At 47.2% G+C, this 20,776-nt stretch overlaps 1 protein-coding gene across 1 annotated transcript; it reads left to right on the top strand.

Annotated features, from left to right (window-relative positions):
- The first annotated feature begins 9,750 nt into the window (after positions 1-9,750).
- Positions 9,751-16,247, top strand: LOC107980948. The gene is made up of 4 exons (XM_016984511.3): positions 9,751-15,185; positions 15,273-15,374; positions 15,466-15,572; positions 15,657-16,247. The coding sequence occupies exons 1-4, from the start codon at positions 15,120-15,122 to the stop codon at positions 15,853-15,855; spliced, it is 474 nt and encodes a 157-aa protein (XP_016840000.2). The 5' UTR covers positions 9,751-15,119; the 3' UTR covers positions 15,856-16,247.
- Positions 16,248-20,776: the final 4,529 nt, after the last annotated feature.

The raw sequence follows: 20,776 nt of genomic DNA, 5'->3' as shown, positions 1-20,776 counted from the left end.
GGGGTTGTTATTTAGGGAGTGTTTTTGTGGATTTGATTGAGTTTAGAGGCGAAGAAGGTGTACTCAAATTAAAATCGTTAATGTTTAACTCATATACCCTATGTTACATCCTAAAAATTATTGAATTCAAAACTCGTACCGAAGCAATTCACAAATAAGAAAAATAAAGCTCCGCAACTCAGAGAATAAAAAACTGCATGAAGAACCAGCAGGGAAAAACGCAAAAAATCAATCAGAACGCAACCGAGCTCAAAAAGCATCTCGCTACGGAGGCCTGAATATTTCATAGGCTGGCGTACAGAGCAGAGGTCCGAGAATGATCCGCTCTCGCGAGCACGAATCAATCGACGACGCCGCGTGTGTTTCTCGCTTTCTCCATCCATCCATCCCCGAAAAAAGCAAGGTGGTAAAAACACAGCTCTCTCTCCTCTCTGTGCGCTCGAAACAACGCACCCTTGTGCTCACCCCCCGCCAGATCTTCGTCCGAAGACCGAGCCAGCGAGCGAGAGAGAGAGAGAGAGAGAGAGAGAGAGAGAGAGAGAGAGAGAGAGAGAGAGAGTATCAACTATAGGGGCGCGACTATCAATTATTAACACTTCCATCTGTTGGTATATCTAGCCGAAGGTCCCTAACCCTCGTGAAGTCTCGACTAGTACACACTAGCAGGAGAGTCTTCTCTCTGTCTGGCTCGAGAGCTATTCAATGCAATGAGTTAGTACGTCATATTACATGTAGCCGAGAGGCCTTATGGCGAGGTGTACGTGTGTCTGTGTTTGGAGCTTCGGGCAAAATCAACTTTGCTGTTCGATTCTAGGGCTTTGAAAAATGATTGTTATATAACGGATGAACGAGGTCGAGGACCGAGAGAAGGCAAGAGAGTTCGAGGTATAAAAAAGAGCTTTCAGAATTCGGGCATGATTTTTTCATGGATAAAACTTTGGTTTTATTATTTGATTACTTTGTAGATTTTCTTTACTGTTGAAGATATTTGTTTTAACTTATGACGTAAGCTTAGTTTTATTCGATAAAGTGCAGCAAGCTTGAGAAGATCCTGAGCGAAAAAACAGTCAAACTCATAATTTCAAAATATTACCATACCCCATACCCAATCAAATTTCATCAGCCATTTAACCTACTCATCCCACTTCCGGAGATAATTTTTACGCCACCTCCGTACAGCCAAAGCCCTCGAGCAGCGACTAAACTGCAAACTACTTCGTTAAGTTATAGCACAAACACATTCGCAGTCGAGATTCCTCTCATATATGCATATCCGCGATATGCCACTTAAGGGCGTTTCATATGTATACGCTCGCATACATATCGACGCGGCGTTTTAATCAAGTGCCGCACAGCATATTGCGCACACTCGAGCTAAACGTACAGTAGTATAGCGGCGCTGGCTGCAGCAGTAGAGTATACGTCGTGGCGCAGTATGGGGTCCGCTTACAAATTGGCAGTCGCCTGCCCCCTCGAATGTCGATGATACGTCGCTCTTTCCTATACTTTCGAGTTCGTCATTGCTCGATGTACGAAAAGGGCATAAATTAGCCGTCGCCGGCTCGATTTTCATGGGCGCGTTGGGCTTTTTTGATATTTTCGTATTGTGCTGCGCAGGGGAGGGTACGAAGTCCGAAATTTATGGCTGTCTCGTTAGAAATACTATCTTTATCGACGCGGAATATGTATGACTTTTTATTCCGGAGAAGATTTTCGTATACAAGAGGCGTTGAAGGTTTAATCAAATTTTACGGGCCTCGTCGACTGCTTGGAAAAAACAACGATGAATCATCGCAACGAAGGCTCGTCTATATCGCTAAAAATTCAAAATTTCCGCGCATATAATTCACCTGCTTACACCCACGACAATCCTTCGAAAGAGCCCAAAAGACCGCAGCCACCTCCGCTATCAATTTCATTACGAGCTGCAAAAAGTAGAAACAAATGACGCTCGCACCGGCCGAAATCGAGTTAGCCGAGCAAGCATTCAGGCGGCCGTAGGAATAAAGCGCACGACGCGGCAAAATGGTCATTATACTTTTACGCGCCAACTGTCGCTGCTGCAGGTCCCATACGCACGCAGTGCGTTTATAGGCGTAAAACAATTTTCAGCATAGAAAATCACGCGTCATAGTTTCGCATTATACCCTTGTGGGGGGCGACGCCGCATTCGTTACGGGGTATTCATAAACCATCATAACTTTATGCTCGTTCGCGCCTCTCGTATCTTTCGGAGAGAGAGAGAGAGAGAGAGAGAGAGAGAGAGAGAGAGAGAGAGAGAGAGAGAGAGAGAGAGAGAGGGAGCCATTACCGTTTAACGCGGACGTGACGTGCAAGTGGACAAGTTGAGGATGCGCGATTGTATAGCGGCTGTTTGGACGCTCGGCTGCTGCAGTTTATTCGAGTTTGCAAAGTCGATAACTCGTCGGTTTCGATTATTTTGCATTTCGAACGTTTAGAAATGATATTGCAATATTTTTGCATCGCTGTATCGGGTATATGGAAGAGGTTACTGTAAACGTCTTACCTCGTAAACTTCGGTAAGTAGCTTTGCTGCGAGATACGGAACTATTACTTGCATCTAAGTAGCGCTGTTCTATAAGCCAACATGGGACCGAGCCACTTCGAGGTCCAAGAACATTGTAATAATCGCGAAAGCAACCATTACTCGACGTAAAAACGAAAACTCTATAACGCACATTTTTACCGAACTCGATTATTAATACATCCTCGGGATAAAAGCTCGTGCCGATCGGAAAGCGAAGTAGAGTCTCTCTCGCCGCATAAAGACACTCTTCACTCCGCTCGGCGTCGTTCGCTCTGGACCGTAAAGGGCTTTAAAGGTCGGCTGATGTTCCCCCAAAGTCGTAATATGCTAACGCGCCTTTCCTCCACCCACGCCGTAGTAGTATACCTACTTCTCCGCGTGTTTACCGCACGAGGGTCTTAATCAAGTGCGAGCCCGCGGGATGATGTGTCCACCGGTGTATGCATATACAGCCCATATACACAAGCTTTCCATTTTCTCGCTCGGCTCGTTGCCGCGCCGCAGACTTTAATGTCTTCGAATTTGCCGTGTTCCCGCTAGATTTCACGCTGAAAAATTTAGTAGAGTTTAGTAGAGAAAAATAATGTAGCTGAAACTCGTCGTCCCCCGTCAGTCGTACATTTAGGCTAAGTCGAGCGACACACGGTCAGCGAGCGATAGCGAGGAGACCTGCAGGACTACGACAAACTCTCACGGCAGACTGGTCACTGTGCCCTCGAGATATGCGGGAACTCGCTTCCCGCTCGCGCTACTGCTGTTTTTGATAAGGATATTAATAAAGTTATTGCGTCCTCCGCTGCATCTCCCAGAGGAGGTACGCGCGAAAGTGGCCGAGAGGAACAAGGCGAGCGGCTGTATGGAAGTTACGCCGCTGATGTGTTGATGTATAAATATGGATTTTCCTGCCGGGATTTATTAATTCGAACTTTGGAAAGTTTGCGGTTTGAAGTATATATTCGCGTCGCGCAATCGGCGCAGTGCAAAGTTAAAAACAAAGCAATAAAAGCGAGCGTCGCACGTCAACGAGATTCGAATCACGAGCGCCGAGTGTCTTGAAGACTTTTCAGCCAAGTCGGCAGCGTAGCCGCGGCACACGCAACCGCGCAGACCACCGTGCAGCGTAGTTGCCCCCACAGGGGCAGTGTGGCTCGCTCATCGCTATACCTGTACCCACAGCTGAGGGCGTGGGACTCGAGGCACCGATATTCGACACATAGCAAAGCGTGAGCTTGTGCGAACGGTTTTTCGACTCTTTGCTGCCCTACGCGCGATCAAGTCCTGCTTAGATTTTATTTAACCACTAAAAATCAAACGAAGACAGATCACGCAGTGAGCAAGTTAGATTCTCCCTTAATCAAAACTACGAATTTCCCAGCCAAACTCTCTTCTTCATCAGAACGACAGCCGACGACACTCGCAGCACTCCTCCTCTCCTTATCTTTCTCAGCTCAAGCTGCGGTATCCTCGCGCGCAGGCGATTAATGCGAGAGAACGACAATATGGTGGATGCGTCCCAGCAGTCCCCTAACTCCGCGCGCGTCCTCGTTTCGCCGCGAAAACGGAAACTTTCCTTTTATCGCTACGTGCTCGCGACGTACGACGAAACAACGAGACGAGAATAATACCTCCTGGGGATCCGCGACGTCGAATTCATTTGAATTTCTTCTTATTTGTTTATACGTATATACCTACTACAGAGCAGTCTGCGAGCGGGAATTTTAATTGTCGGATTATGCAGACGAGGCAGCGCGACGACGATCGCCCTGAGATCAATTTAGACGAGAGTAACGGCCCAATGTGTCAAGCAGTGCGTGCAGCTTCTCGCAGGTGATTATACGGTTAGCGTGTAGACGTTATTCATTAGCGCGTTCGCAAAATATTTACCCCTTCGCAAAACTGTTTATGCGTGACTCTTCGTTCTTACTCTAGCACAACAGCGCCACAGTATAGTGGACTCTCAAGCGTGAAATACCTCCAAAGGCACCGCTAATTATTCGAGAGCTCGCGCGGCTAATCCATCGGCTGACCGCAGTAATGATGACTCCTAAAGTCAGGAGATAATCTCTGGCGAGCATCTCTCGGCGCAAAGACCGCACCGAGCTGCGGCACAATCGAGAGTGACTGCGTGAAAAATTGCCGGCCAACCCACTAACAGGCGCCTAATCTCTCGGCCCGCCTACTCGGGCCGTAATCCGACAATTTCGCCGGACGAGCAGCACCTATAATACCAAGAAAGCCGAACCGTCGTAAAGACATCATGCAAGAGCATTGTCGGAACAACGCACGACATTATGCGCGAAGCCGAAGGTAGGCGCAATTGATTTATGGATTTATTTTCTCGCTCTGCGGTTTTCGTGCTTTGCGGAGAATGCGCGCGGCCTTGTGAGTGGCAGAGTCTGCGGTCGGAGCTATGAGTGCCGTGTTTTCAGCCAGAAAGCGTTGTTTGCGCGGAACCGATTGTGCCGATGAATTTGTACTAAGCGACTCGTTATGGGCTGTATTATGCGGAGATTACAATGAAGATGCTGGAAAGGTGTGCGATGACTTTTGAGGGAAATTTGTTTCTTTGTGCGAGTTTACGCGATGGGCCGGCTCGGTTTCTATACGCTTTTCACGTATGAAGCTTTAGGGAATTGCTTGTCAATTGTTCGACGAAGACCAGCTGAATTTCTTTCAAAAGTTGAAAACGAGAATTCAAACCATCAAACTGTAAACAAAACTTTTTAAAAAGTAATCTGAAAAAATATAAATTATTCATAAAATTTACTCACATTAACAATACAAAAATATTACCTCAGCACAGTCTTCGAGAAAATCCTAAAACAAACGAAATTCAAATTACGTTACTCCTCCTCTCGCACTCCCAAAGCCACCGGACAATAAAAACAAATTTCAAAAACAGCCTTTACCTTCAAAATTTGTCAGACATGCGCCAGCGCACCGAGAGAGAGAGAGAGAAAGAGAGAGAGAGAGAGAGAGAGAGAGAGAGAGAGAGAGAGAGAGAGAGAGAGAGAAGACGGCGAAGCGTGGGCGTTTACCTCAATTCTGGCCTCTCGGAGAACGGGATAGACACTGCAGTGTAGAGAGAGCCGAGTGGGGCGTTCCTACGTAGCAGGCAACGTTCAGCGAAGGATAATCCTAGGAATAGGGGATCATCCAATTACGGCGCAGGTGACCCGGGCATCATTTGTATTCATTTCGCTCGCGTCTTATAGACCTCCTCCTTCCAAGCCGTCCACCATAGCTGCCGAAGATTCTCGCTGCGGCAAATCGTGTAGGTGAGCTTCTCCGACGGAGTATCGTGATTTCTTCCGACCTCTCCCCTTGGGCTTGAGGTTTGAGAGGAAGGATGTTTTGCGGCTCTCGCTGTGGTTGATGCTTCTGCGCTCAGATTAATTTGGCGGAGATTTGTTGGTTATACGTGCGACGAGTCTGCGACAAAGATTAACGATAAATTCAAATGTTGTTTATTGATTAGAATATGTTATGCTATACATGATTTTCAAGAAAAAAAGTTTATTTTATTTAATATTTTTCGAAAGCGAGTCTACAGCGATCAGAAAAAATCCAAAAGCACATTCTCACTTCCTGCTTACATTTCCACCTCGCTCCCTACAGAACCAACCTGCCTCGCTCTCGCACCCTTATCCGCATTCCATGGCTCTCTTCTCGACAGCCGTCCGTTCGGGATACGTCTCCCTGGCGAGAGATTATCCGCGCGAGTCTTAAACAAAGACTTATCCGGGACTTAGACGCTGGGATTTCGTCGGAGATTAAGTCGGCCTTCATCGTCGTCTCCTCACTTGACTCCGCGCAGCTCGCTCGCGGCGTTTTCTCTCAGCGGCAATTAATTTGAGACCCGCTTTGCTGTGTGACCGACAGTCTATACCCGCCCACGGGATTTTCTTATTTCGAGTCAATAACTGTCAACAAATGATGATTTTCCGGGTCACTGGCCGCTGACTAATTGCCAGGGATTTTCTCATTATGTAACACAAAATAAAAGTTCACTTCAGCAACAATGTTTTTTCACCGCACAACGCGCGCGCGCACAGCCGTCCGAAAGCAAAACCTCCTAACAATACACGCACCTATATCAGATTTCGCCCGGGACCCCTACGCGCATCGTCCAAAAAAGCGAACGACCTCGCGCTACAAGAAAATTCTATTAGACAGAGCAGAGCAGAGTATATATACGGCGAAAAAAGTAAGTCGGCCAACGCGTGTAGTTCCCCTCCTCGGAGCGTATCTATAGACTGGACGAGAATCCCCTGTTCCAAGCGACAATCATATGAGTAATAGGAGATAGCAGGCACATATGACGGTCTCTTCACGGCTCGGTGGCCGTCGAAGTGCGGCACGGCATCGGGTGCAGTAGCTGGATAATGGACCAGAGCAGGGCCGATGCTGCACTTGCTACAATGAGAGCTGGACCTGCTGTTGTTGCCGTTTTTCATGCGGCTGCGAAACGGATGGTGCCTCGGTTTTTGTGGAGCGTGTGCGTCTGCATTGTTGGCGACGGCCTCCTTTGAAACTCGACACAGCCTAGGGTGAGAGCTGATCAGTTTGTTTAATTTTATAATTGGATCGGATTAATTTTTCATTTTTTAATTCGACTCGCTTTTAACGCATAATGTAAGTTTATTGCAATAAATATATTGGAATAATTACGATTTCGTGTAGTTTTCGGATCATGTACGTACCAAAATTTATTTTCCTAGGCGTCCTAGATAAGCAAACACCCAGCAGCAGCCGCAGTCAGCGTCGGACACAAAAACGAAGACAGAGGATGAAAAATCGGTCGCAACTGACGTATGAAAAGAGCACGTGAGCGATAGCCCTTCGAGCTATACTCGAAAGAAGAAAAGGGGGAGAAGGACAGGGGGAGTAGGGGTGAGTCTCCTGCACCAGCGGCAACATACACACTTACGTATAGGTATATTTATGTGTGTATGTGTGTGCCCGCGGGGGGGTTGGAAAGTTCGCGATACGGGTGTACATTGCCACATCTGTTTGCAATTGAAACGAGTGGCTTGATTCGCCGGGTTTTATGGGTTTAGCGGTTAACGCGTGGATGGCACGACACTACACTGCAGAGCGCGCGACGACGTCCAAGCCGTTTTGTACGATGGCCACTCGAAGCGCGATTAAGAGGTTAGGAGCTGTCCATTTGCGAGCGCGGGTGTAATCGCGTTTTCCGATCGGTCTGCGGTCGTTATGCGCGTGTGCGTATGCATTGTGCTATGCTGGATTTAATTTTCGGAGACGGAATTGAGAGATATAAGAGATGAAGGGATATGGGCGACGATTTAGGAGGACACGAGCTTTATAGAGGACAGTTGGTTTTGTTCTTGACATTACTTACATACTTTAGTGATAGGCCTTTCTGCTCGATTCTCTCGTCGATTCGATTCTCGAAGTTCGACTATAGTTACTTTTGCTCTGCACAGTTGCTCACACACGACGGCGCACTTACTTGTGCAGTGAGAATTTTTGCAAGTCACGCTGTAGATGACGAGATGGACACGCGAAGCCAAGACTACGTATCGCATTATTGAGGTAATTATTATAACTAACGTAACTAACGTACATATATTCAGGACATTTAAAGCATTTCAAAGTGATCAACTGAGGCAAAATATTTTACATTTTAGCTACATTTAGATTTGACGCAGCAAATTAAAGAGATGAACCTTTGTAAACCAGTAATACGTAAGCGATCCACTTTCTTCCATCTATTTTAAATATTAAATCACTAAAAATTAATAATTTTACAGGTCAGTAAATTCACAAAATATTTTTAAAAAATGTGAATTCCTCTTGAAATGTATATTTATGTTGAGGCAGTTTAAATTTTGTCGATCTATTGAAATCTCGAAGTCGAACTCGATCTCTAGTCGAAAGCTTCGAGATTTTGTCCAAATAGGCGTCGGAGGTAACGAAGGTCGGAATGGGGGTTTCCGACTTTGCGTCTAAAAAAAATCGCAGATCAAGCGTAACCTACAAATTTAAAATTTTATCTTTAACAATCGTATCGTAGAAAAGCGTACGAGTTTCCTTCCTAAGAATAGAACGTATAACATAAATAATGTTCTTCAAAATAGCTCAACTTTTCGCAATTACCCGCCGGCAGCAACCTCCAGCTTCGAGCCCATTATCAGAAAACAAAAATCTACATGGCATCCACATCGCCTCGAGAGCACATCTCGACCCATTGTTCCCCCCGCAAAACAATAGAGCAAACGCTGAAAGAGAGCCGCGACGGCGCGAAAAGACGATTGGCGTTATGGATAATCGCGCGGCCGCGGCGATGTTTCAATGAAAGTCGGCCGTTTGCCGCGGCTCTGAGGTGCGCTTTGGCGCGGCGTATTGTTCCGCGCAACGACTCGAGTATCATATCATACGCGTGCGGCATCTTGAAGGGCGAAGCCGGCAAACAACCCTAATGTCTTGCCGCGAGATCATCGAACAAACTACTTTTTCTTATCGCTGCCGGGCTGAGCTCGGGTCTTTTTTATTAGTTTCGGGATGGCTTTTTGAAAGTTTGATTGCTTACGGCTCGGTTGATAAAATCGAAGAGGGATAATGCATACGGGGGATTGGTTTTTTTTTCTGCGATGGGGGATGGTGATCGAGTGCGATGATTTTAATTCGATTTTATAACTTGAACGAAATGTCCGCGTAGTTCGATGTACAGGATATACTGGCGCCGCTGCGTGCAGAAATAATCGTGATTGTCTATTTCTGTAACTTTCATATCGGAGTTTTGTCTGTGGCCTTTGATAGAATTTGCGAATCTTTCAACGATATTTTCTTTATGAATTATTTGCATGGTACACTACGATCCGAAAAATTTAAAATAAAAATGTGATTTCCATTTGAAAATAAGAAAAAACCACAAAGTGCACGCTCATTTCGCAGCACAGCCACAGCAAGTGCAGAATCTCAGTGAGGCAGCCTTCCGTTGTGTCCCGAAGCAAAGTCGGGTCGAAGTCATGGCGTCGTGCGACGCCTCGTTGGCCACCAAAGGACAAACGCCTCTCTTCCTCTCGATCTGTCATAGCGTCCGCATTCACTTCTCTCCCTATCCTTCGCCTCTGTCTGTCTCTCTCTCTCTCTCTCTCTCTCTCTCTCTCTCTCTCTCTCTCTCTCTCTCTCTCTCTCTCTCTCTCTCTCTCTCTCTCTCTCTTTCTTCCGCACCTATATCTTCATTCCGTCGATTCTCTCTCTCCCTTTTCTCTCTTTCCTATACAGTACAGACGCTGTTTATAGACTCGCTCGGCAGAGGTTCTTTGGTCGCTGGCTGCTCTGTGCGCCGAGGCCGTAATCCAAACAGAGGGTGCGCGAGTGTGCATTGGCCGTAACCATTCGCCATGTGTTGTTCTCCGCGCGCGTATTATGTGTGGGATGTACCTTCGCGTGGCTGGCAGCATCTTGTCGAAACCGCAGGAGTGAAATTTTTTCGTTTGATTAATTTAATTATCGAGAGGAATTATCTTATAAAAATTTTAACGCATATCATACAGTGTATGTATAGTACAGAGCGCATGGAGAATGATCTCATCTCTGCGTTATCGTGCTACTATACGGTAGCTTTATCAGCGTCTGAAACAATGTCGCCGAACACATGCAAGTAGGGCGGACTTATTTGCACAGCAACTAATACTTGATAAAGCAACCAAAAATAATATTATGACTACTGAAAGTGCATTGAACTTGGACCGCATTGTAAAATTACGGTTACACATATTGTTGCGATCGCCTTGAAAGTTGCTTTATACACGTATACAAGGGAGGGACTCACGAGCTTCCGCTGCAGCTAATTAAGATAAACAATTTATCTCGTAATCGTCCAAAAACATCCTCTCACTGTGTAGACGGAAAAACAAAGAACCTCGTAGTCAGCTATTCCTCGCAATTAATATTGATAGTCGATACCCGCAGATGCCTGATCCGTCAAAAAGCATCATTCATCGCAATCATCAAGCTCCTCGAGGGCTTCTCTCCACTCAAGCCTGGCTAATCCTCCAAAAAGCTCGAAAATTAAGCCGTAATTCCGCAATCCGAATGATTAGCAGTCGCGCCGCAGATGGCGTACTCTCGTCAAATCCCTCGTAAATTCGACTTCGCCTCGAGTTACATCACTCCGCGGGGACGAAGCCGCTAAGCATCCGACTGACTGTCTAGCAGTACATTATATACACTTCGCGTATACATCCATAGGCTGTATAGAGAACGAGGAGGGAGAGCCGATCGCCGATGTATCGATGAGCGAAGGCCCATAAATCTCGAATTTTGTGCACCGAGAGCGCCATTTGGCTCGGGCATCTGCAGCGATTACGCAAGAGAGAGAGAGAGAGAGAGAGAGAGATAGAGAGAGAGAGAGAGAGGAAGAGTTGGTTTTCTCTTTATGTCCTCTGCTTCATTGCTGTCTCGCTGCCATTTGTCTCTGGCATACTGCAGTGCGGAGTCGCGCGAGTGGCAACAACCCCTTCGCCGGATGCTACCCCTCGCACTTTCACACCCTCGACCGGTCGGTCTTCTCTTCTTTTTGCTCGATTCCGATCTCTCTATGCTCCGCTTCGTTATTCTTTTTTTGAGGACGATTTAATTGATGAAGGTCAGACTAGTTTTTATCGGTCGACGAAACTTATCTTTTTTTGTTCTAAATCGAACTCAGTTACTTTCAGGATCGAGAGACAGAATTTATCTGCGGTACAGTTGTACCGATGGTGTATATTATGTAGATAAAATTAATCTAGCACATGCAGCTCGCCGAGTGCGAGCTGTGACCGACGCGGCGTCCGTGATAAGAGATCCAGACTGCCGTGCGCTCAGCTCGGCTGATTACACGCATGCAGGTCCAAACACGTGCTTCGCACTTCTCCAAAGCTTCATAATTCTTTAATCACCAGGCCTTTGTACCTTGTACGTAAACACCGCGATCTCCGCGCATTCGAATCCAACGAGGCAAGCGAAAAACAAAAATTAAAAATCCCTCTCGACGAGAATCAAGTCACCCTTGAAATTTCTGTCCGCAGCCTTCTGTCTTGCCCATAAACCCTTCTCTGCGATCGCCCCCTGTATGTACGTAGCGAGGCTCGATCAGGACGCTAATTCACGTTCGGTGACATCTCGCTGCCTTCGTAACAAGTAGCATTGTGCTCGAGCTATTGTGTCGTTGCTGCGCGGACACCTGGCGAGAAAAATGCTCCGGCGCAATTGCCATCGATCTCCGGCCCGCTCAGCCGTTCAACGGCTCGAGAGCAGAGCGCTATATAGCTGCTGTAATGTACTGCGATTGTTTGTTTGGAAACACGCCTTTCGCGCGATCGAGAGGAGAACAATATCGAGACACGCGGTTCAGCGACTGCGCATGTTGCAGTGCGATGGGATTCGACTTCGCGGGGTGTCGCGGAGGGATTAATTTTTTGGTTTTGTTTTGGTCGGATTGATTAGTGCGTCGGCGGTTTTAAAGTGGATGCTTTATTTTCAACAAATTGCGAAGCGCAAAAGAGACTCGGCGAACTTTCCGCGGATCGATCCAACGCCCGCACGCAAACACCGACGGATCGGCGCTAATTAATTGTTATTAATCGGACTCGCGCGCGCGTACATCGAATCAAAATGATCCGAATCAACATGCAAACTTCTCGTCACCCCGCTGCGAACAATAAACAGATGCATAATTAGCGAAGTATCGCCTGGCTAGTCACGAGCAAACAGCCGCGCGAATTTCCACGCAGACACGCATAGGTATCTCTCTCTCTCTCTCTCGCTTGTTAATGCCGCTCCGATCTGCCGGAAACTCTCCGCTTTCTCTATCTCTCGCTCGCGCAAATGCATCACGGCACTGGCCCCCAGGGCTGCATTATACGGCGCGCCGTGCGAGCGCGTGTGACGCGAGAGAGCATATATTAATACGCGCGCGGGAGTGTGTAAAAATACGACGAAGCGCGGCTATCGCGCGAAATAGTGCAGCGTCGAGGCATGAATGGGAGTGTATCGGCTGGGTAATTTCATTTGCGAGAGAGCTGTTGCTTTTTGGACGCGCGGGCGGAGGGATACGTGACGCTAATGAAAACTTTGTTTACGCGATCGAGAGCGAGTTGCGTTAATTAGCCGCGGTGTAATGAGTGCGATGACGATCGTTTTATTCCTCCATGTAGGAGTACCTTATCAGTTTTGCGTGTATAGCCGATAAAATCTATAAATACAGCTTCGGCCTTAGAATGCGGGCCATCAGCTGCAGGCTGATGCTCTCTTAAAAGCAAAACCGAATCCTCCAAAGTCAGGGCCATAATTTTCGCGGTTGACACGTTAGATAGTCTCCTTATCCCGCCGGCTAACCACGTCACAGACTACACCGACTCTTCGGGAGGCATAAAAAGAATAGCCGGAATCGAATCCGTGCGCACGCGAGATCTCGCGCACACCTTAATAATTCACATCTCTCCCGAAACCAGATACCTACACACACACACACACACACTCGCGCCCATAGAAGTTTACTGCCCCGCTGGCAATTTCGCCGTGTGTACAGCTCCGCCGCGGATGAAACAAAGAAGATACAGTCGAAGGAAGAAGAAGTGGAACCGTTACTCTCGCACGGTGATTCCGGCAGGCCGTAAAAAGCGCCTTTTTATTGTCCCGCCCCCGCGAAACAGTACCATACTGACCGCTGGCGCACTTTTCGCTCGCTTGCTTGCTTGCGCGAGCTCCGAGGAAAAGCCTCGCGCGTCATACGCTCGCTCGCTCGCGCCGGCTGATTGTTCCCGTGTTTTATCATCACTCGGGGGCTCTCACTCGGATGCTGCGCGCTTCAAACTCGGATATAAGATAGAACCTACCTACGTCTGTGGGCTGTTACCGAGGTTTTTCCGAAGCGCCACTTTTTTCCTCCTTTGTTTTTCACTTTCGGGCCTCGACTTGTTATTGCACTCCCGATCGTTTGATTCAACGATATTCAACGTGACTATGACGGTATTTCGGAATTTCAAACCTTCCCTACACAGAGCGTGACGGTTGTTTACGGGCTCAGCTTTCGAACGGTAACAATCGCCGATTTTTTCTACTTCCGATTCTCGAATGTGTTTTGACGCAGACTATACGATCTCTAACGCTGATGTATCCTCGTAGGAAGTAGCGCAGTGTCAACATCCGAGTCTGGGATGAAAATAAATACACGCACACACAGCGGGATGAATCAAAGCATTATTACTAAATATCGTTACTCACCCAGCTCGTACGCGGAACGACATATCGGCTCCGATGAAAATTCTCTCTCCTACACGCACACACGCGCGTTCGCTCCTCGCACATCCTCGGCTAATTAACATACACAGACACGGAGTCGCGCTATCGCGACGAACGGAAATACGCCGCCGGATTTTGCTTACGTAGACTCGACCACAAACGTAAGCGTGCGAGCTTTTGCAAATCTTCGGCGAAAGCCGAAAAAAACATCGACGAAAGACGTCACGCAAAAAAAGCGGATACACAAGCAGCTATCCGCGTGCTGTCGGACGTGACGTCAGGAGGTTCCACATACTACTATGATGGGGCATCTCGCACGTTAGAACGAAAGAGCAGCGCTTTATCAAGGACGTCGACGCCGATAGAGCGATATCCCTGTCTGGCCACATAATGTGGTTTTCGGAGTAGCCCACGGCGATACCGCTGCACGGGTTACGTATGCGGCTGCGATTGTTAGTCACGGATCGCACGTAGATGATTGATATCTGTCGCGATCCTGTACTAGTCGTGTGTGCTGTGACTAATTAAGCGGCGCTTACGTAACGCCGCAGCTCGTTGGGAAGAACAAGTTGATACGGGGTGTATCTATGATATAGCGACTATACTGTCATAAGAATGCGCCGATACAGGCTCACGCTGGGACTTTTAGCTGGTCGCTTGTGTACACATGCGCTGATTCGCGACAAATTCGCAAAAGGGATCGAGATTGAGATTTTTTGCGGAAATGACGATAGCGCGGTACGCGCATAGCAACTAATGAGCTTTATCGGTCTCGCTCCTTGTGATTTCTATTATGTGAGAGAAAATTAGGTGAAAATTGCAAAAAAAAAGATGTATGCACGGACGAGCGATAAGCTCGTGAAATCTCCTCGCAATCGGCAGCCCGTAAAAATTAATTAAACTCCGTTTAAAAATAGTGAATTATCAGGCACAATTACCGGGCGGAGCGAAAAGGAGACTGTATTGTGTGTATCAAAAAATAAAGTAACGAAAAAAGTCGAAAAGCTCGTGTGCAGTCGCTCGCTCTCGTGTGTCGTCGGCGCTATACGCACGAGCGGGTAAGCGTGTTATATGAACGACCGCCGAGCGAGATAACCGCTTGGATATGATAATTCTGAAATAAAAGGAGGATCGAGGTCCGGAGAAGCAATTAGACGTGACGAGGCATCCCGACGCGCAACACCACGCGGTGTCTCGCTCTTTTGTACCGCAAAACTATTGCATTAGCTTGATAAGTGCAGGAGGACAATAGAGGAGAGTAAATTTTGTCTATTCTGCACTCGAGATTGTGATAGTGATTTGTGATTCGCGAGTGATGGGGAGAAGCCACAGCTGTTTGACGCCCAAGTTACTTTTCGTGTCGGCGATATTCTCCTGGGTGGTGAGTAGATTTTCTTTTGGATTTTTTTTTTAATTATCGAGACTGACGCAGTGTGACTCATGTGTGCGACTTACTGTTTTGTTGTAGATTTTCCGTTCGGTCTCGAGTCGCACGATTACCGCGCTGAGGATGGACGAGCCCAGGAGTCACAGGTTCAGACGACACGACTACGGAGATTGCAAATGCGAGGTGAGTACAGATCTCGTGCGATTTTTACTCCATTTTTTTCACCACCAATCTACACGCGATATTTTATTTTTTCTTTCAACTCTGATTCCAGACTGTTCCTGATACATTGTACTCCGTACTGACTGACGAGGGCCGAGAACTCTTCAAATTAAAGATCGATGGAGTGTATCAGGAAAAAATCAAGCTGACAAAATGCCTGTAAGTTTGCATAAAATACGCTTTTCTTATTTCACATCATCTACACTCCGCACCCATACTCATCGAATCTTTCTGCGTTTTCAGCAATGTAAAGGCACGATGCGGAGACTCAACCGCCGATCGAGAGGGCAGACCACGATATTGCAGGCAAAAGTACTTCAAGCACACCGACGAACTGATAACCCTAGGATTAACCGACGACAAGTACCGACAACACCTCAGGCTCGATCTGCTGCCAAATGGCTGCGAGTGCGTCGATCCCCTGGATTCACTGAGTGATTAGACTGAAGCGAAAATCGGAAGCCATCGCGAAACCAGTGCCTTTGTAAGCCAAGAAGAACAAAAACGATAACTCAAAGTCAGTCCGACGGACATAGTGATATTGCGACCTGCAAAGCTATGAATGTGCAACTCTCACGAAGGAGGGAAAGCGTATAGGATATAGGTGATTTTTTATACGAGAGAGAGAGAGAGAGATGAATTAAGCTCGTTGTTTTTAAGTTTATTTACATAATTGTAAATATGTAGATAATTAACTCACGTTGAGCGCGCATGTCATTAACTTATTTATTTCGCCTACATTTGTCATGTAGATTAGTATTTATGCAAAATGTAAGCTAAGATTTTTATACCACGAATCAAAGACTTTTTATAATACAACGATTTTTAAAAAAAGTGTATTCTGTACAATTTATTAAACCTTATTCGCTCGTCCAACAAAAATAAATCAACTTATAGATAGAGCGAAATGTCAAAGTCAAACTCGATCTCGAATCGAAATTTTCGAGATTTTGTCCAAACAAGAGCTGGAGATAACGGGTAGTCACGATAGGGGGTTTCCGCTTATTCGTACTAAAAAAATCGCAGACTGAACATAACCTAAAAAACTGAAAGTCTCATACCAAGAATCAAAGTCTTTTCACGATGCAACATAAAGTAAGCTTTTTCCGTATAAACCTCCAACATCCTCATCGTGACTCTCCCATCCCACGAAATCTGCCCACAACGAGTCGTAGCGAGTAAGTATACCACACAAAAGCCAAAAGTCGCACGCGTCAGCCTCGCGCAATAATGGATTTACAGAGAAAACAGCGAACGAGACATTCGGCATCGAATTAAGCAACAGCTCTCGGGGTAAACACCACCGGATATTGCGCGCCACGACCCGGTCCTGTGCAAACACGACTAATGTGAGAAACACACACATACATACGCGCGCGCCTATATAGTCTAATGAACGGCGTCGAAATTTCGCGGCGGAGGGTGAATGACAAACAAGTAGCGATTTGTCTCGCGGCACACGAATAAGACATTACGCGGGCGAAATGAGCTTCCTGCGCTGATTTATCATCCGTTTGAATTGCTCTGAATTTTCTTGGGAATCGCTGCTTTTACGAGCGAGCCTCTGTCTGTGTGTTTAGTATACATCTGCGCGGGATTGATATAGTGTCGAATATTAGATTGGAATACTATCGCTATCGGCGAGGGAGATAGTCGAGAAATTAAATGAGCTGCCGAGTGAGAATTAATTAGCGTCGGCGAGAGTTGGGTACACTGTTATACGTGCCCGAATTTCAGCGGAATTTCAATTCGTGTAAAAACGTCTCGAAAGTGAGCAATAAACAATAAATATTGATCAGCGTATTAAAAGCCATATCGCAGCGGATGTACGACCGCAAAGTATCAACAGGAGAATGATTTAACTTTATGGGAGAAAATCACTGCGCGTTGCATTATTATCCTCGTTTATCCCGCGAGTAGCGCGGATGTTGGTGCATATATTTCCGAATAAATAACAATCCGCCAGCGGCAGGACGCGGTTATGGCCATAACGAAATCCTTCCCCGATGACTGGAAAGTAATTTGCAAAACTGAAACTGCCGCGGACGCGCAAATATTCATGCGCGGCGCTGCGAGAGACCGAGTGCTCATTAATCCTAATAAGCGCTTTTACGCGCGATTCGCGTCGATGAGCAAAAAGTATACATGCCTATATAGCTGCTGTGGTTAAATTGTGTGGATATATTTTTGTAAAAAGGCGATTAATCAACGCTCGATATTCAATCCCAAGGAATTTACATACCATCATTATTTAACCGGATTTCAGGTGGAAACTTCGTTCCGGACGACAGAAGCATCGCGGACCATTTTTCACGGCGTCTCTCTCTCTCTCTCTCTGCAAAATGCAAACGACGTTTACTCCGGTAAAGGAACTCGCCGCGGGTCCACAAGTTTATGCAAAGGGGCCTCGCACCCCTTCCCACTACGGATGCGGAGATGGAAGTCGGTACAATGGACTACTGCTGCGTTTCTCATAAATTGGTGTACGTACAGCATCTTTTTCTATGTATATCGTAATTCTATTTAACGTAGTGCGCTAACATGCGGCCTTATACGCGTTGCAGGAAAAAGGAGGAACAATAGCGGATAAATAAAGATGAACGTTTTCGAGATTGAGAGCGAGCCGAGCAAAAAGGACGAAGGACCGGCTGGACGAGATGTGTATGGAGGGAAGAGGAAGAGAGAGGGACCAGGCAAGATGGCGCAGCTTCCCAGGAGACCTCCTCGAACGAGGCCGCAATCCAGTGTATATACACGTCCTGTCGACGACATAGCCTCTCCTTATACGCGTTTTCTTCGGCGCTTTGAACATTTCTGCGTTTGTAAACGACCCTCGGCACACACACACACACACACACACACACACACACACAATGTAGATTCATGCGTCGTCTCGCTCTCCTAATCTCCGACCGGTCGATAATATACTTATACATACGTGAGCGTAGATCGAGAGCTGCAAACAAGAAACACGCGAGCCGAGCCTCGGAGACGTCGAGGCTGCGCACCTGTCCGCGGATATTAGTAGTTGGCTCGGCAATCCAGTCGAGTCATTAGTCCGGTACGTGTATGTGTACTCGCGTGGGACGTCGTGCTCGGCATTTCGCTTTAAATAAGCGATGAGCTGCTCGATTTCAGGGAGATATCCAGCTCTGCCCTACTAATTTAGCCGATGCCCGAGTGCTTCTGCGGCCGCGGACGGACTCGGACTTGCTTTGGAAAATAATCTTGGGATGTGCGGCCGGTTCGCCCTCTATACTCTGGCTTTTGTGGAATGAAGTTTTAGTTCAGAGCCACGAGAGATTGCTTTGTCTTAGCGAGTGTATGAAAGGTGATCGTGAGTAGATTTCGTAAACTTCTCATCTATTCATAGTATCACTCTGTGAACTTTCGATTACCACGAATTAACAGTCTCGATCCTATCAATATTCAACAAACGCCAGCAAACGATCCATTTCCCAACCCATAGCCTTTAATCAGCCGAAAAGCCGCAGAACCGAATCAGCAAGGCATCAATTCGAAAAAGCATCGCCCACCCACGGCAATCGACTCCATCCGCACATAAGCATCCCAGCTCACGCTCTTACACTCAATTTCCCGGTCATCGCTCCTCCTCCTACTCCTCCAGAAAACGGGACAGTCGTTCGCGTGTTCATTCGCTCGTTAGCACTACACAGCTCTCGCCGAAATTCGCCAAAGCGTAACGATGCATTCCTCCTTATTCGACCAACAGGGCACCCACGAGGGCAGTATTGGCGTGATACACACAGGACTTTTCCGAGCTCCGCGCACGCGATGGCCAGAGAGCACACGGAGCACTAGACTTCTCCTCCCCTTGAAGGATGCCCTACATAAGTTGCCTTTTTCTCTCTCCGTCTGCGGCTCTTCTTCTTCTCGGGCTCGAGGGCCACTCGAGAGCCGATTACTTATACCGCGAGAGCAGGGGGAGGAGTCGCTTCGTGTGTCTCTACTTTCTGCTTATAACTGCGAGGAATTAAATTTCGCGGTATTATGTTCGCGGAAAATTAGGCGAAATCGAATAAAAACAATTAGCCGAATTAAGCCGCAAGAGTCCGCGAGGCAATTATGAAAATCGCAAGCTGCCTACTCGCAAAAGTAAATTAGCCAAGCCCGCGCAGTTTTCAAAAGTAACAAGCGTATCCCAGCCCGACACGCGTCGCTGCGCATATACCGCGCGCGGCGGCACAAAAGAATCGTCAGAGGGGCTGCTGTGGGGACTGCGAAGCGCCTACTGGCAAAAGCACATAAATATAAGCACATGCATCTCATTATACATCCCGGCCGGCGCGCTCTCGAGAGCGCAACTCTTTTGTGAGCGCTAATGCGCCGGGCTGACGTGATTTTATGATTTACGAGGGCTGCACAACGATTTCGACGCTCGGAAAATTTTCCTGTGTGTAGAGCAACTAATTACCGATTCAGTTCGAGTCCACACACACACACACACACACAGCGAAATTGATGTCCGGATAATGGAAGCAAAAGTATTGTATAATACCTCAGCGCGTCCCAGGAGTAAAAATTAATCCATCCGTGGAACACCTACACGTCCACGAATAGCGACGCGTATCACTCACGGCTTGACAAACGCCCCCTGTTTTGTACAAAAGTCAGCTATACGCTGTGTATTATGCGACGAAAAAAAAAACTGCCCACAAAATGATTGAATGTACGTACGCGTCGCGCGCGACCAAGACGCCGGGGATAAATCTTGCGCGCACAGCTACTCGCATTTGTCATAACGACGCGGTCAGCATGTTATACCCAACTGACCCCGAGCCATACGTACACACACGAGCTAGCTTATCATTAATTCACGCGGCATGTACAAAAATAATTCGCTTTATGGAAACGGACGCCCGAAAGTATCATCGTCATCGCGCGCGCGGACCTTTCGGGAATTATGGGAGATAAATCGTGCGCGCGGCAGGGTTGTGCCCCTTCCCTTTTTGGGGGTAAAAAGTGCGGTAATCCCGTCGGACTTTGCGCATAATGAGACCTGGAGCTTTTTTCTCTCGATTTTTCGGAAAAGTTGCCGAGAGTTTGATAAATAAACGCGCGAGTGTAGAGGGCTCGATTGTCGATTCGACTCACGGAAACAACGAAACAAGACCGCCTCGACGATAGCTCAACGAAAAACTTACACGAGCCCTATATACGCGTATTAATTTCCCAGCAGCAGCGCAGATGCAGCCGAAAGTGTGGCAAAAAAGGGAACCTGTCAACCGCGAAACCCGATAGACGTCGGGTATCAGCGAAAAAAGAGGCGAAAGAGCCGGCCACTACACTCGAGTCATCATCCCTCGGGATGTATCGCAAGTGCGCGGTATATACATATAGGT

Source organism: Nasonia vitripennis, chromosome 1, assembly GCF_009193385.2.
Source record: "Nasonia vitripennis strain AsymCx chromosome 1, Nvit_psr_1.1, whole genome shotgun sequence".
NCBI lineage: Eukaryota > Metazoa > Arthropoda > Insecta > Hymenoptera > Pteromalidae > Nasonia > Nasonia vitripennis.
This window is presented reverse-complemented; position numbering and strand designations above follow the sequence as displayed.